The sequence below is a fragment of the Ictidomys tridecemlineatus genome, chromosome 4 (genome assembly GCF_052094955.1).
Source record: "Ictidomys tridecemlineatus isolate mIctTri1 chromosome 4, mIctTri1.hap1, whole genome shotgun sequence".
NCBI lineage: Eukaryota > Metazoa > Chordata > Mammalia > Rodentia > Sciuridae > Ictidomys > Ictidomys tridecemlineatus.
In genome coordinates this window covers 59,359,204-59,376,731 of record NC_135480.1, presented here as the reverse complement: position 1 = coordinate 59,376,731, position 17,528 = coordinate 59,359,204, and the positions used below count along the sequence as shown (strand labels likewise).

Here is a 17,528-nt window from a genome sequence, read left to right as displayed (position 1 = left end):
ATGGTGGTTTGGAACAACAGTAATTCTGTGGATCCCATATTTATCCTGAAGGGCTTTCCTGAATTGGAGTATGTTCACTCTTGGCTCTCAATTCCGTTCTGTCTTGCATATTTGATAGCATTTGTCGGAAATATTACCATCCTCTCTGTTGTTTGGATAGAGTCCTCACTCCATCAGCCCATGTATTACTTCATTTCCATCTTGGCAATAACTGACCTGGGTATGTCCATGTCCACACTTCCCACGATGCTTGCTGTGCTCTGGTTCAATGCTCAGGAAATCCAGGCAAGTGCTTGCTACGCCCAGCTGTTCTTCATCCACACATTCACATTTCTGGAGTCCTCCGTGCTGCTGGCTATGGCCTTTGACCGTTTTATTGCTATTTGCCGTCCACTGCACTATTCCACCATCCTCACCAACAGTGTAATTGGGAAGATTGGTTTGGCCTGCTTGCTGCGAAGCATGGGAGTTGTACTGCCCACACCGTTGCTACTGAGACGCTATGACTACTGCCATGTCAATGCCCTCTCCCATGCCTTCTGTTTGCACCAAGATGTTCTGAAATTATCCTGCTCAAACGCCAGGATCAATAGTGTTTATGGACTGTGTATAGTCATTGTCACACTAGGTATGGATTCAGTCTTTATACTTCTTTCCTATGTTCTGATTCTGAATGCAGTGCTGGGTATCGCCTCTCATGATGAGCGGCTAAAGGCACTCAACACTTGTGTATCCCATATCTGCGTGGTGCTCATCTTCTTTGTGCCAGTTATTGGGGTGTCGATGGTCCATCGCTTTGGGAAGCATCTGTCTCCCATAGTCCACAACCTCATGGCTGACATCTACCTGCTTCTTCCCCCGGTGCTTAATCCCATTGTCTACAGTGTCAGGACAAAGCAGATTAGGCTAGGCATTCTCCGCAAGTTTGGACTATGGAGAAGGCTTTAAATAAACTTCATCTTCCAGTTCTCCCACTGAAAATATTGGGAAATTTATTTTGTTATATAGTAAATATAAATAATTTAGGTTGTAGTCTTATTCATCTTGTGAAATTCTTATTCTTTCACTTCTTAGACCTGTGATCTCAGTTATTCATTAATCTTTATATCATTTGGGTTTTCTATGATAAATTATGATAATAACCATGGCCTTATTTATCCCCAAGATCATTATGAAGTATAATCATAGATAATGTGTAAATTAGAAATGAAGGTTTAAAATACTGTATTCATTTTTAATATTGTAAAATTAGTAACAATAGCAGCAATAACTTTTCTTCAGAAATGTAACTGCTTATATAGTTTCTCAAGTTAATGAGAATGTACAACTCAGAAACCGATATCTATTTCTTCATTTTTTTCTAACACATGTGCTCATATTTTGTTTCTTGCATTATAATTTCATAACATTCAACGTAAAGACTTCTGAGTTCTTATGGCAAGTTAAGAACTTGAGGTCCTGGCATGACTTTGAACTGTTACTATGGCTGTTGGCATAAATCCTGATCTCCTCCCTGGACAGTGATATGTCCTTCCTCTCATTGTTATTCTAGAACTATAGTTTCCCTCAGTTTACAATTAGATACACAAGGGTTGCTCAAAAAGCCTGAAAGTACCTTTCTGAACATCCAGAGAACTGCGTGGAACAGTTGGTTGGGAATTGGGTACCATCTCCGTCTTCATCTTTTAACAATCATTTTCTTACTGTTCTACAAGTCTATGCACATCTTTAGAATTGCATTTTCATTCAATGTCTTTATTATAGATAATCCATTAACTTTTTTCTTTTCCACTAGGAAGACATATATTCATGCTTTTATGGGTGATGTTTTTATTATTTCATTTATATTCACTTTCTTATAAAGTATACTGCCAAATATTTTTAGTATAAGGCTATAAATTCTCCAGTAACATAGCACTGCAAAGTTGGTCTCCTCCAGTAATGAGTACTCATAAAATAGTTGAAAGTATAAAATTTGCTGCTTATTCATTCATTCAAGAAAATATATTGAGACAAATTAATTGGGTATTACAGTAGTTATTACTTTTAATACTGTAGGTGTATAAACATCAAATTGCATGGTCTTAATGTTAAGTAATATTTTTTTGAATTGGGTATTGAACTCACAGACATTTGCCACTGAGCTATATCCCTATATATTTTGCTAAGTTGTCCAGGCTAGTTGTGAGTTTGTGATTCTCCTGCTTGAGCCTCCTAATTCACTGGTATTACAGGCATACACCATTGCTCCTGGCAAGAATAAATTTTTAACAGTGAAGATACATATTTAAAAAGTTTAGTAAATTCAGTGTAATGGATTATATTATGAAAATAGGTGCACTATACAATATTAATAAAGAATAGTCAATTTTACTCAAGGAATTAGGAATAAAGAATTATAGTAGTTGTTACTTTAACTTTGTCTTGGGTTTCCAATTCATTCTCATTACTTGAACAAAGCTAAAAAAATGGTATGCTGAAAGCCAATTGGGAATGTTTTATTCTAACTGTGTTCTATAATGTCACTTGGTAGTTTGAAATTGGTCATGATGGGGTATTTAAATTCCAGATATTGGCAACACTATATACCAGCATTTTAAAAATAATTCCTATAGAGCTGATTATTAAAAATTTACTTATATATCACTCAGAATGGTATTCCTGGGAGAGGAGATAGCTTGAATAAAAACAAAGGATTTAGAAGTCTCCTGTATGAGTAATAATCTTCAATCTCCAAGAGAGACTAAAAAGTTGTCCAATGCGTCTTGCATTTTCCCCAAACCCCAAGTGCTCTGGCATGGTTGTGATGGACTAGAAATGTACTATCCAATCACATTTGAATGAAGGATTTGTAGCCGGAGCTCTTGGTCCTACTTCTAACAGAGAACCTTCAATCATTAACCCCTTCAAGGATTGCCTCAGGTGAAGAAATATGCCTTGTTCAAGATTATTACTCATCCATGAATGAAGTATAAAGTAAGATATAGAGGCATGTTGTTTTGGATCAATGCATAAATAATGGTTGAACAGTTTGAGCTCTTGACTTCCTTGTTGTGTTGGATAAGAGTATCATCAGACATGATTTACAGTTCCAGTTCTCTTTCTGCCTAATTCTACCTTATTCTATTCCTTTCCTTTCTTAGATGCTTATCCCAAGGATTCTCTGCATTAAACCTAGTTCACATTATGGGTTAACTCAAGTCTGTTTCCTAGAGAAACTTGGGGTAAGAGGTTCCCAGAAAACCTAGGGAATAGAGAAAACATGAAATAAAAATTTTAAGGATATCCTTTTCTAGAAAGATGGAACAGAATGAGAATTCAAGAATAGGTAACCATATATTTTAATTTTCAAAGTTAAAAAAAAGGCCTAACTAGTATGTGAAGGAGGAAAAATGGAAGTAACCCTGTGACTCTAGCTGATATTTTAAAATATATGTGTCATGATATTTTCTGTTCTCTGTGTATGCTCTTAATACTATATTTCAAAAATATTCTTAATTTTAAATAAAGTCTAATTTATAAATTTTCTTAATTTTATTGTTTTTAAGGAGATTTCTGTCTACTATGCCATTCAGAGTCCAATCAGAAAACAAAACTGCATAAGAATATGAATAGGGTTAGTTAATCCCTGTGTAAGTAATTGACTTTGTCAAGGAATGAGTTTTAAAGAGAGATATAAGTAAGTCTAAATAGTAGCCTAGACTGAGGAAGACTATTCAGGGAAGGAAAAAACTTGGAAGAGGGGTGGTTCTCTGCAGGTTGGAAGAAGATGCTTTATTGAAGAACATGTGGTTTCTGCCCACTGGATACCAGGGCAGTTCACTCAGTTGCCTTGAGCAAGAAAGAGAACATCCCTATGGGGAATAGGTGGCCTGAGGCTGGCAACCAAGATTCCCTACTAGGCAGAGGGAGAAGAAAGTATCCCTCCAGGATGCAGGTGGACTGAAGCTGGCAGACAGGGAAACGTAGTTGGGTCTGGCAACTATGATACCTTTGTGAAACACATAGGACATCACAGCTTGTATTGGCAACCTTGAAACACTCCCTGCAGTGTGAGGGTAGCTTATGGCTGGGAAGCCCACTAGTAGAGTGACTGTAAAATTCAGTTAGAAGTTAGTCAGGGATACTGCTGGAATTTGATGAGATGAAACCAGATATAGTGCTGCATACCTGTAATTCAGGAGAGTGAGGCAGAAAAATTCTAAGTTTGAGAACCTGGTCAACTTAGTATGAACTTGTCTTAAAAAACAACAACAACAACAACAAAAAACTGGAAGGTTGGGGAGTTAGCTCAGTGGTAGAGCACACATTAGTGATATCTCTGGTTACACACACACACACACACACACACACACACACACACACACCCCTCCCTATCCCTATGTGCCACTCATATCTGCCTAATAGAAGTAAGAAGATTAAACAAGTACAAGAATTTCTCCTACTGCTGTCTTTGCAATGTCCTCTACTGGCTAAGCTTAACACTGTGTCATGGCAAAAAAAAAAAAAAAAAAAAAAAAGTCCATTGGTTCTGGTTATCATTATTGCAGAGTAGGCAATAAAGACCATGTTTGCATGTTTGAGGCTGGGGCAATAAATAGACAACTGTCATATTTACTAATGTAATCAGTGATATCCTTCTGGGAAATTTTTTAAAGTTCTATGGCTTTACTTTTTATATTTGAATATGCAATCTATGTTGAATTTATTTTTATGAATAATGAACATACGTTTTGTATGAATATAGAGTTCAATCAGACTATTTACATAAAATGCTATATTGTATACTCTTGTCATACAATGTAAACGCATTTGTATAGGTCTATTTATGATCATTTTTGTTCTATTAATTGGATAATGTTTTGCTTTCCTGAGTTAATCTAATACTGTCCTTAATTACAATGGTTTTACATTAAGTTTTGTTACAGGATAGTGTCAGCCCACCAGTTTGAGAAGTATTCTCACATCGAAGACTATAAATATTTTTATATTTGTGTTTCACTTCTAAGTTTTACAGGAGATATTCAATTTCTACAAAATCTTGAGCTTGATTTTATACACTATTTTGGAGTGAGCAGACATTTAATAATATTAAGACTTACAATATATAAACACACTGCAACTCTTGATTAAATTAGATGATCTTAAATTTCCCTCACTTTTCTTTGAAATTTTAAGTATAGAAGTTTTGCACGTTTTCATTAGTATTTTTATCCTCTGTAATTTGGTTGCCAGTATGAGCAGCATGCTTTAATTCTTAGTTTATCTTTACTTTTGCTAGCATATGATTTTTGGAAATAGAAAAGGTACAAGCTTACCATGATGAGTTAACTTATTGGTTCTGATGACTTATCTTTAGAGTATTTTGCATTTATTAAAGGTTAAACAATGTTGTATGTGGATAAAAATTTTTCTTTCCTTCTAATCTTTTTATCTTTTGTGTCTTTTCTCAACCAGTTTTATTGATGAAGACTAGCAAAATTTAAAAGTATTGTATTTTCTTTTCCTCCTTTATCTCTGGGAAAATTGCTTAATATTTAATAACTCAGATTGAAGTATCATTGCAGCTTTTCAACCAAAACAAGTACAATGTCTTCTGTTTCAGTTTTAATGTTTGTTTTTGCATTATTATTAACACTGCACTTATTTAACATTGTTTCTTCATAAATCTACATTATAATGACTTCCTCATTTTATGTTAATATAGTGAATTATTTGTGATTTTTCATGTAAAATGACTTTAATCTCCAAATAAAATTCAAGAAAGCCAATATGTGTATGTGTGTGTGTGTGTGTGTGTGTGTGTGTGTGTGTATGTGTATAATCACTACATAAGATTGGAAGTATTTTCGGATTTCATAATCATTTTATAGAAGAATCATAGTCTTTGATATTTGCTTTCTGTGATAGTGTTATCCAGTATTTCAGTGCAGATTATTGTTGCTTTACAAAAATCTCTAGGGAAATTATCTACTCTACATTCCCTGGCAATAAATTTGTGAACTTCCTATCATTCCTTACTTAAAAGTTTCAAATGATTGTTAAAGATGGTATCTTGATTTGGAGTTCTTGATGATCTACAAAAATGAATTTCAAATGGGAACTTCAGGGCCATTCTATCTTAAATATCAGTCAGTCTTATTCTATTCTCTCCTTAAACCCCTCCATATATTAGAACTTTAGAATATAACTTGGATAACAATTATCTTTATTTTTCTGTTTGTTTTGGATTTTCATCTTTTTTGTTTGTGTTTTGCATGGGCTCTCTCTTGTCCAGCGAGGAACAGGAGAGAGGAGAGTGTGGCTGTGGAGTCAGTATTCAAGACCTCTGGAGACCAAGCTGGAAGCAGCTCTGATTTTATTGCGCAGTTACCATGTATATATACTCAGGCAGTAGCTAGGCGGATTACAGGCAGCCACCAATACACTTTCTTGCTAACTGTCCTTGCAGTGACCAATCAAGGAGTGGGTTGTGGAGCAAGTGCTGGGATTGCAACACATGGCCCCATACCCAGGGCTGTGCCTACCAGTTAAGTGGTCTGTTGCTCAGGCACCTAGCATGAGGGGATAGCCTGCCACTCAGAAGCCCTTAACGTAAGCCATGTATGCAGGATTCCATGCATTTGTCCCCAAAGTGCTTTACTTAAGGTTTTAGCAAAAGACTCTGTGAGTAAAGGCTTGATCTTGCCCAACTAATTTGCCTTGAGAAAAGGAGATACGGTTTCTATCCCCTAGTGTACTAAACTTTGTGCCTATGGGGTTTCTTATGGGTTAGTTTTGTTTTGATTTTTAAATTTGTTTTTACCTTCCTTTTTAGTTCCTTTTATTAATCTTTCTTTACTCCCCTTCATTCCTCTCTAATAGCCAAACTCCCTTGTACTGTCTTCCTCTCCCTTTCTTTATTAGTTTTAGTTTTCTCTACTTCGTTCTTATAAACATAACCAGCTACCTCTCTCCTGGTTCCCTTCTGTTCACTTTTCAAATATTTCAAACTTTGTCTTGCCTTCTTTTCACTTAAGGAACTACAATTTTACTATATTTTGTAACTCTTTATTTATTTCTGTCCCCCATCATTCATGTTGTTATGGTTATTGATACTGTGGATGGCATAGATGACACTTACTATTTAATGCTAGATCTGTTATGCAACTGTTTTGTTGTTGTTGATGATGTTAAATACTGACTTCCTCCATCCCTCTGAGTAGTAATCAGTATTATTAGATGTGATAGTAGACACCAAACATTTATTTTAATTCTGTATATTAGTGCTATTTATTGCTCTCTCTTTTTTTAAGAGTGAAGAGATTGGAACATTACAAGTTCAAAGTGTAGACTCTGCTGCTGAGCTACACCCATAACTTTACCAAGTGGCAGTAAACCTTAATCCATGCACAAACTAACTCCATGCAAGCTCCAATATTACTTAACACATAGATTAGGAGAGGCAAAAACCCAAACCAATATTAAGGCTCCAAGCAGGAACAGTTAGAAGGGGACTTCTGGTCTACATCGCTAAACTAAGTGGCATTGGAGGTTGAAATTAACAGTAGGATTGTGCTTAGCCTGGGTGTTGAAGTTTAAAGCTGCCAACAACATAGTAATTCATACAAGAAAGATAAATACACACCAAACAACACACACATATAAAATAGAAAGAGGAAGCCATCTCCATAGATGTGCAAGACCAGGAACTCTGAAAGTGCAAGGAAACAGGCAAATAAATCTCCCCCCAAAATTTACAACTCCCCAACAAAGAAATCCACAGATATGAAAGTGGATAAAATTTCAAAAAATAGTATAAAATTGATTACTAAAATGTTCAATGAACTAAAAGAAAATCTAAGGAAAGAATTAAGAGAAAAAATACAAGTTGGACATGGTGGTGCATGTGTGGAATCTCAGTGACTAGGGAGACAAAAGACAGGAAGATCACAGATTCAAGACCAGCCTCAGAAATTTAGCAAGACCCATAACAACTTAGTGAGACCCTGTCTGAAAATAAAAATAAAAGAGTGCTTGGGATATGGCTCAGTGGTAAAACACCCCTGAGCTCAATCCTCAGTATGAGAGAGGCAGGAGTGGGGGTGTGGAGAATACAAGAAGAGAAAGAACAATTCAATAAAGAGGTAGAGATTCTGAAAAGAGAATAATTAGAAATCTTATAAATTAAAGCACAATGAGTCAAATAAAATATTCACTTGAAATTATCACCAAAAAGATTAAATTATGTAGAAAATAGAATTTCAAGCCTTGAAGTCAGAACCTCTGGCCTCAAAGGCAGGGTATGTGAACCTGAACACTCAGTATGCAGTAATGGGGAAAAAAAGAAATATTATCACAATATACTAGAATTCAGGACAATAAAAATAGACTAACCTAAGAGTCATCAGAATATAAGTATGGAGATATAGGCTAATGGCATTAAGAAATGTTTTAGTGAAATAATAGTATAAAAATTTCCAAACCCTAGAAACAAGATGTCAGGTCACATTTAGAGGTAAACCAATACAGCACATTTGTGACTTGTCAACATAGACTCTAAAATCAAGGAGGGCTTGAAAGGAGATATTCTAAGTCCTGAAAGAAAACACATGCAAGCCAAGATTGCTATATCCAAGAGAGACATCTTTCAAAATCAAAGAAGAAATTAAAAATTTCCCTGATAAGAATAAACTGGGAAAAAAAGAATAATGTGAAAGTATTCATGATGACTAAGCTAGAACTATAAAAAAAAATACTGAAAGATAAGCTACACATGGAAGAATTGAAAAACAAACCCTAGCACTCTAAAATGGATGAAACCCTTTAGAAGACCAATTATGTAAATGAAAATTAAGTCCAAATTAAATAAAGGAAACAAGCTAAAATGTCAGGAAATAACAAACATATTTGCATAATAGCACTGACTATTAATTGTCCAACTCTCCAATTAAAAATCTTTAGATAGAATGGATTAAAAAACAATATTCAACTATATCTTGTTTTCAATAGACTCATTTCATAGACAAAGATATCCACAGGCTGAAATTAAGAGGATGGAAAAAGATAGTTCATACAAATAGAGTCTGAAAACAAGAAGAAATAGCTATTCCTATATCTGACAAAACAGATTTCAAGCAAAACTTAACTAGAGGAGACAAAATAGCTCACTACCTAAACAGTAAAATTCCAACAAGGACATCTAATAATAATAAATATTTATGTCTCAGCACCAGTATATCCAATTACACAAAACAAATACCTCTTGACATTAAATCTCAGATAGACCCCAGTACAATAATAGTGGTAATTTCAGCATGCTCCTCTCACCAATAGTTAAGTCAATCAGAAGTAAAATCAATAAAGATATTTTATACTGATAATATTGTAAATCAATTGCATCTAACAGACATCTATAGAGTATTTCATCCAAGCCAGGTATGGTTGCAGAAGCCTGTAATCCCAGTGATATATGAAGCTGAGGCAGGAGGATCACAAGTTCAAAGCAAGTCTCAGTAACTTGGTAAGGCCCTAAGTAACTTATAGATAACCTGTCTTAAAATAAAATATAAAAAGGGGTTGGGGATGTGGCTTAATAGTTGAGTGCCCCTAAATTCAATCCCCAGTATTAAAAAAGAATATTTTATCCCCAAACAGCTGAATTTACTTTCACTATTTTCTCAGAAGATCATGGAACATGTTCCAAAATAGATCCTATTCTTGTTCATAAATACAAAACAAAAAGATAAGATAATCCCATGCATTTTATCAGATTATAAAAATTAATTAGAAATCAACAGTAAGAAAAATTATAGAGAACACATAAATATATGGAGATTGAATGATATGCTTTCAAATGAGAAATGGATCAGTGAAGAAATGAGAGGAGAAATTTAAAATTCCTAAAATCAAATGAGAATAGTGATATACACAAATCTCTGGAACAAATTCAGCAAAGTTACAGAATACAAAATCAACACATGGAAATCAATTGCCCTCCTATATTCCAATAGTGAATCTGTTGAGAAAAGAATCCAGAAAACTATTACATTCACAACAGCATCAAAAAATAAAATAATTGTTAATAAATCTATTGAGAAGGTGAAAATATCTGTACAGTGCAAATCATAAAACACTGAAGAAAGAAAATTAAGACCCTAGAAGATGCAAAGATATTGTGTTCATGGATAGGTAGAACTAATATTGTCAAAAGCAATTTGCAGATTAATTTTCATCAAATTACCAATGAGATTCCTTACAGAACTAGAATAGTCATAAAATGTGTATGGAAGAATAAAAGACCCAGAATATACAAAGCCATCCTTAGCAACAAGTGTGATACTAGAGGTATAAAAATACCAAATCTCTGGGGCTGGGGATGTAATTCAAGCGGTAGCGCGCTCGCCTGGCATGCGTGTGGCCTGGGTTCAATTGTCAGCACCACATACAAACAAAGATGTTGTGTCCGCCGAAAACTAAAAAAAAATAAAATAAAATATTGAAATTCTCTCTCTCTCTCTCTCTCTCTCTCTCTCTCTCTGAAAAAAAATAAAAAATAAAAAATAAATTAAAAAAAATAAAAATACTGGATCTCAAATTAGACTACAGAGCTATAATCACAAAACAGCATATAGTTATTAAGACTAATAGCATATACAAGAATACGTAGAAACAATCCACATAATAAAAGTGCCCAAAGCATAAGTTGGAGTTAAAATAGCCTCTTTAATAAATGGTGCTGGGAATGGTAGATAGCCGTATGTTGAAGAATGAGACTAGATCTCTACCTCTCATGCTGCACATAAATCGACTCAACATTCATCAAAGACTTAGGCATTAGACAAGAAACAGTGAAATTTCTAGAAGAAAACATAGGAGTAACACTCCAGCACAACATCCTTAATATGACTCTTTTTCTTGGGGGTGGGGAGTACCGGGGATTGAACTAGGGCACTCGACCACTGAGCCACATCCCCAGCCCTATTTTGTACTTTATTTAGAGACAAGTTCTTTCTGAGTTGTTTTGTGCCTTGCTTTTATGGAGGCTGGCTTTGAACTTGTGATCCTCCTGCCTCAGGCTCCCAAGCCACTGGGATTATAGGCTTGCATGACCATGCCCAGCCTTAATGAGATTCTTAAAGCTCAAAAAATGAAATCAAGAATTAACAACTGGGATAGCATTAAATGTAAAAGCCTTTGCACAGCTAGATAAAGAAAATCAGGTACACATACACAATGCAGTCTTACTCATTCATAAAGAAGAATAAAATTGTAATTTTGTTTTTGTAAATTGGATGAAACTGGGGAACATCAAACTAACTAAAATAAGCCAGACTCAGAAAGTCATGGGACATATGGAAGCTCAAGAGACAAAGGAGGAGGAAGGATGGAATAGAGAAGCCAAAACTGGGGAGTAAAGTTGACCAAATGATGCTATGTGCATGTATGACTATATCACAATGTACTCCAAGTTTATATGTAATTACAATGCATTGATTAAAATAAATCAATTAATAGAAGGGAAAATCAATAGAGTTAAGAAAGGAGATCAGGAGTAGGGAGAAGAGGAAAGAAGGAGATAATCCTCTAAAACAGAGAAAATCAAATCATGTTTTAACATTTATGAATGTGTAAAATAAACCCCATTGTTATGTATAACTACACAGCACTAAAAATGTGGCAAAATGGAATTTCAATATAAATTTTGCATTAAAAAACCTATTAGATATAATCATTATTAATTAACTTCACAAATGAAGAAAAAGAGGCAAAAAAGTCTATATAATTTTCTTAGATTGTACAATTCATGTCAGAATGGGCACTCAAAAAAAGGCCCTCAAGATCTAGAGTCCATGTTCTTTAGTGTTAGGAGTCTAGTATTCACACCCTCTGTCTTTACATAACCTGAGAATTAAACAAAGAATTTTGATGTTTAGTGTAGTTTTCTCCAAAAAAAATATTGTTTTTCGACAATGGCACTATTTACAATGGACTAGATGACCCTTTTTTTTTTTTTGGTGAATGCTTAGAAATATCCCAAGTAACTACACTCTAGAAGTCAGAAGAATTTCCCCAGTTATGAAACTTCTCAGTTTCATTTCCATGCCCTAAGATAATGCCAAAAATCCTCTATAAAGCAAAACTGCTTTTGTTGAGAATTGCTGCCTTAAACCAAGGATTTTCCAGTCTGTTATTCTCACATTGAGTTTCACAGAACACAATTTTCCTATGTTAGCATATGCTGTCTGGGTAAAATATGTGAAAAGTGTCTGGAAAAGACTGATATGACTGTTAAACAGATTTTCCCAATTCTTGATTTCCTGGAAATGTTAATATACTAATGGGATTTATGGATATACACACACATTGCTTTTACAATGGGAAATTTCTCCCAAATATAGTGGACTAAGAATTGATAGATAATTGATATGTATTTTTTGGCCATTAACACTTTAAAATAATGGTTTATTGTCAGATTCAATAAAAGCCATTTGAGAAGAAAAACACAATTAGAGCAAATTTTAGAGAAGGTGAAATTTGAGAGGCTAGTAAACATATTATTTTGTAGGAGACAATTGTGGAATTTCAAGAACCTCCATGAAGTCATTTTCCCCTGAATCAAGATTTTATTAGTAATGACATGAATTTATCTGGCATTAAAGAGAATAAAATCAAAACAAGGGATCTAATAAGTAGTTTACATTGTGGATGGAAAAATACTGGTTATTTATGTCAGGCTTCAAGAGAAAAAGTGGGGGAAAAGGAACTGGTCGTGAGAAACAGCAACAAGACATTTGAGAAAAAGTTACCAGTGCTGAAAGAGGAAAGAGGAAGAGTAGTAAAGAAATAAGAAAAGCAGCATAAAGTATTTTAACTTAAAGCAGAGGAGTATTGCCAAATCTGTCCTCTCTTCTCATATTTATTATATGTACAGTTTGTGAATGAACAGATAAGATGTGATTTACAACTGTACTTTGGGGGAATTGATTGATTGATTGATTGAGAGGATATGAAGGCATAACTTTTTGTATAATATCACACTTTTGTCTTTTCCATGTAATATAACAACTCAGTATTGCTCAGAGACAGATTTGTGGGACAGTGTAAATAGGAATTGCTGCAGGATAATAAAGATCGTGAAATATCACCCTTCTTTCAGGGGTCTGCTAGAAGAATTGGGTATTATGGACCAACTATACATGGATCCCATAGTTTTTTAGGATTTATGATTGCTATCATAAGCACTACTTTTGAGTAATAAATTTGCATTTTATATACAATTGTTTTACATTCTTTACAATAAGTTAACAAAGAAGAGCTTCTCTGTTTCTATGGTATAGTTGCAAAATATGACCCAAAACAATTTTCCTAGTTTCTTAGTGTGCAAATGTTTCCTTATTTTGACAAAATTCATTCCTTTTCTCTATTAGATGATCTTTAACACTTTTCAGTTACTTTGAATCTGTGAATCCAGATCAGTGTGTCCACCTCCCATCCTTGAACAGTAGAAATAACTTGTATTTCCCTAGGGTTACAATGAAGGGGAAAATAATGGTCTTAAGGGAATGTACCAGTCAAGAGTGATAGACAGGTGAGAGTAGTTTAAAAACAGAACGTCAGGATGCTGGAGGCAAAAGTCACCCTACCCTGGCTTTGTCTTCACAAGAGAAGAGACTGATTCTTTGCTCAGGGTATCTACAGTTCCTTGAAGAGCTGTCTGTCTTAGAACACTGTATTTTATTCTTTTACATCCATCTTCAGTGCTTTCTGTACCTACAAGAAGTCCCTAAGTTGAAAAACTGGAAACCCAGCCAACCTACATCAGGGTGAATGGCTGTCTGCACCTGAGGGTTCACTTGTGTCAGAAAGAAGGCTTTGAGGTGAGAAGAAAGGGTAAGATGTTAGTACATCAAATATTTAAAGCATTCAAGAAGTGGTAGGGAATGTCAAGAGGTATCACTGATTGTTCATGTGAGATCACTGCTCTGGGACAGGCAAGAGCTAAAGATGGAGTAACCCACAAAGGGGCCTGTAAACTCATCTCCAGGCATAGTCAGTACCTAAGGCGAGAATTGTACTGAACTCCCTGTTCTTTCTAAATATTGCTATCGAATATTAACTTAAAACCCAAGCTATAAACCCTTCTCATAACTCAATATTGCATTCTTTCTTTTTTTCATTTTCTTTTTTTTCTCCGAAAAAAAATGTTTTTTTTTTTCTCTCTCTCTCTTCTTGTTTTGTTAAGAGTTCTTAATAATTTCCTGTGAGTGGAAGTAATTTCCTCTTTCACAAACCTCTATTTGGAGCAATATACCACTACCTCCTCAACATACATACCTCGAATTTATCATAAGTTAACTCACAAATTTTCATGCAAGACTTTTTGTTTGTTTGTTTGTTTCTGTCTCTTTCAATAAATGAGAAAAGTTCTAAAAAAGAAATGAATTTATCCTAGTTCACTTTCTTTCTTTCTCTTAGCATATGATAATCCACATTATCTGTGCTATTTTTCTTTGTATATAATGTTTATGAGTATATATCCTTATCTCACTGTTAGATTTTACTTTCATTCATTGTTATCACCCTAATAATTTCCATGCTTTCTCTCTGCCAATTTAGAACTTTTGTATCATTGGTCCCAGTTTGTCATTGGTATAATATACATTTGTTCAGCTGACCACTTTTTATTGTAGTTAGTATATCGAGTCCTCTAAGAATGAATACAATCCCTTTATATTTACATGCAAGTACCTTTATAAATTCTGATCCATTTATTTTATTTTTTTTTCTTTTTAGTGGTTGAAGGACCTTTGATTTATTTATTTTGTATGTGGTGTTGAGAATCAAACCCCATGCCTCACGCATCCAGGCAAGCACTCTACCACTGAGCTACAACCCTAGTCCCCCATTTCTTTTTAAACTTAGCTCCAACAAGCATCTGGAGAGCCACTCATGTCCTGTAATTTTGCTAGATTATATGGCTGACAGTAATACAGTAGTCATACAATAACTGGTAACTATAGTAATACGGTAGTTCCCCCTTTACCCACAGTTTTGTTTTCCGCCATTTCAGTTATCTATCAACCTTGGTCTAATATTAAATGGAAACTTCTAGAAATAAATAATTTGTAAGTTTAAAATAACTTATTGATGTGCATTGTAATCATTCAGTTTTAGCACTAGTTGTTATTATTCATCTATTTTTATACTAGTTTATGAATTAAACTTCATCATAGGTATATGTTGTAGGAATAAACAATACATGCAGAGTTAAGTCACAGTTTGAAACATCCACTGGGATTCTGGAATGCATCACCAGGTAAGAGGAGATCCACTACACTCTTAGTTATACATCTACAATGACCTGGGTGCCCATCAGTATCGAATATAGATCATATCCCTTTGATTCCATCTAACTTGTATTTGAATTTTAGACCTGACTTAAGAATCATTTTCATTAAGTCTTCCTTGACCTTCCTGAATGAGCCTCCATCCTCTTTTGTATTTTGCATCTTAAGTTTTCATATCACCTTTAAAGTTTTAAGCAAACATCTAATTTTAGCTTTCCATCCACTAGTTTTTAAGTATTTCAAGACATTTCTCATTCATTTCCCTTTTCTTAGTACTACTACATTTCCTTTGATATGCTCTTAATAAATCTGTCATGAAAAAAGAATAAATTAGCTGGTAAAATATTACTAGTGAAAATTAAATATAATGAGCAAAGGGGAGTTATCAAAAACACTAAGCACACAGCAGTGTACATAGAGAATTTTTTCTTCTCAAAGTGTTGACTTCTATCCCAATTTTTTCTTGTTCTTTTCTCACCAGGTAGACTGAGGGTGCCTCCATCAGCACGATGTCTGTCTTTAATGACTCTGCCCTGTACCCTCGCTTCCTACTGACGGGCTTCTCAGGCCTTGAAAACAGATATGGCTTGATTTCTCTCCCTTTGTTCTTGGTTTATGGCACTTCAATTGCAGGGAACATTACTATCCTCTTTATAATAAGAACTGAGCCTTCACTTCACCAACCAATGTACTACTTTCTATCCATGCTGGCGCTCACTGACTTGGGTCTATCCACCACTACCTTGCCCACTATGTTGAGCGTCTTTTGGTTTCATGCCCGGGATATCCCTTTCAATGCATGCCTGGTCCAGATGTACTTCATTCATGTTTTTTCAATAATTGAATCTGCTGTGCTATTGGCTATGGCCTTTGACCGCTTTGTAGCAATCCGAGAGCCTCTGCGATATGCAACCATTCTAACCCATGGCGTGATCACTGGGATTGGATTGGCAATTGCAGGAAGGGCCTTGGCCCTGGTCTTTCCAGCTTCCTTCCTCCTGAAGAGGCTTCAATATCATGCTGTCAATATTCTTTCCTACCCCTTCTGCTTGCATCAGGACTTAATAAAGACAACTGTATCCAGTCGCCGGGTCAGCAGCATCTATGGTCTCATGGTGGTCATCTGCTCCATGGGACTTGATTCAGTGCTCCTTCTCCTCTCCTATCTCCTCATCCTGAGCACAGTGTTGAGTATTGCCTCCAAGGCAGAGAGAGTGAAAGCCCTCAACACCTGCATTTCCCATATCTGTGCTGTACTCACTTTCTACACACCAATGATTGGGCTATCTATGATCCGTCGCTATGGGCAAAATGCTTCTCCAATTATCCATGTGCTCATGGCCAATGTATACTTGCTGGTTCCACCTCTCATGAACCCCATTGTCTACAGTGTCAAGACCAAGCAGATTCGTGACAGAATCCTCAAGAAATTCAAGAAACAAAAAGTTTAGTTGAATCAGAGATTCTAAAACACAGTCCCCCACCCCAACATCGGATGACTCTCTGTATGAGAGTGTTTCTTAGTAATAAAGACTTGAATGTAAATATTACTAATAATTTTCTTGTAGGCATTGCATCTAAACCTTACTAATAGCAAATATTTGCTGTTTCAATAAAGAGAATAAAGGCATGGTTTCATAGTGGAATTATTTTTTATCTCTTGGGAAACCTTCAATTTCTGAAGATTTAGATTTCAAGAAAATTCTGTCTAAACTTAGTGAAGTCCTAAGCAACTTAGTGAGACCCTATCTCAAAACTAAAATTAAACAAAGGGTTAGGAATGTGACTCTGTGATATAAGTGTCCCTGAGTTCAATTCCCTGTACAGAAAAAGAAAGAAATAAAGAAAAAAATTCTGTTTAATACAGACTTTGCAGACTAGATCAACAATATTCACATATAGTACTATACTGCAGTATAAAAATATTTCAGCACATTTTTATTTTATGTTCAGCACAGAGAAAATATTTCTAGTAGGAAAGGCTGTTAGCAAAAGAAAATGATGAATGAAAGAAACTTAGCACACTTTCGGTATACTATAAGAAATCAAAGCTGAGCCAAACTCATTCATTTAGTAGTTTATTTATATTAGTATTAACTTACAGATATTTATTTTACTTTTGATTATAAATCAAATACATTTTATTTTGTTTTTCAAGTTGTTCCTGCTTTGACCCAAAGGAACTTTTTTAGTTGATTC

The 17,528-nt window shown here is 34.9% G+C and overlaps 2 protein-coding genes across 2 annotated transcripts; both read left to right on the top strand.

Moving 5' to 3' along the window:
* LOC101976812 (olfactory receptor 51L1) lies at positions 1-948 on the top strand. Its single transcript, XM_005323104.2, has one exon. It carries the CDS (start codon positions 1-3, stop codon positions 946-948), a length of 948 nt encoding a protein of 315 aa, XP_005323161.1.
* A 14,890-nt stretch (positions 949-15,838) lies between these two features.
* LOC101976532 (olfactory receptor 51G2) lies at positions 15,839-16,780 on the top strand. The gene has a single exon (XM_005323103.1). The coding sequence runs from the start codon at positions 15,839-15,841 to the stop codon at positions 16,778-16,780; it is 942 nt and encodes a 313-aa protein (XP_005323160.1).
* The last annotated feature ends 748 nt before the right edge of the window (positions 16,781-17,528 follow it).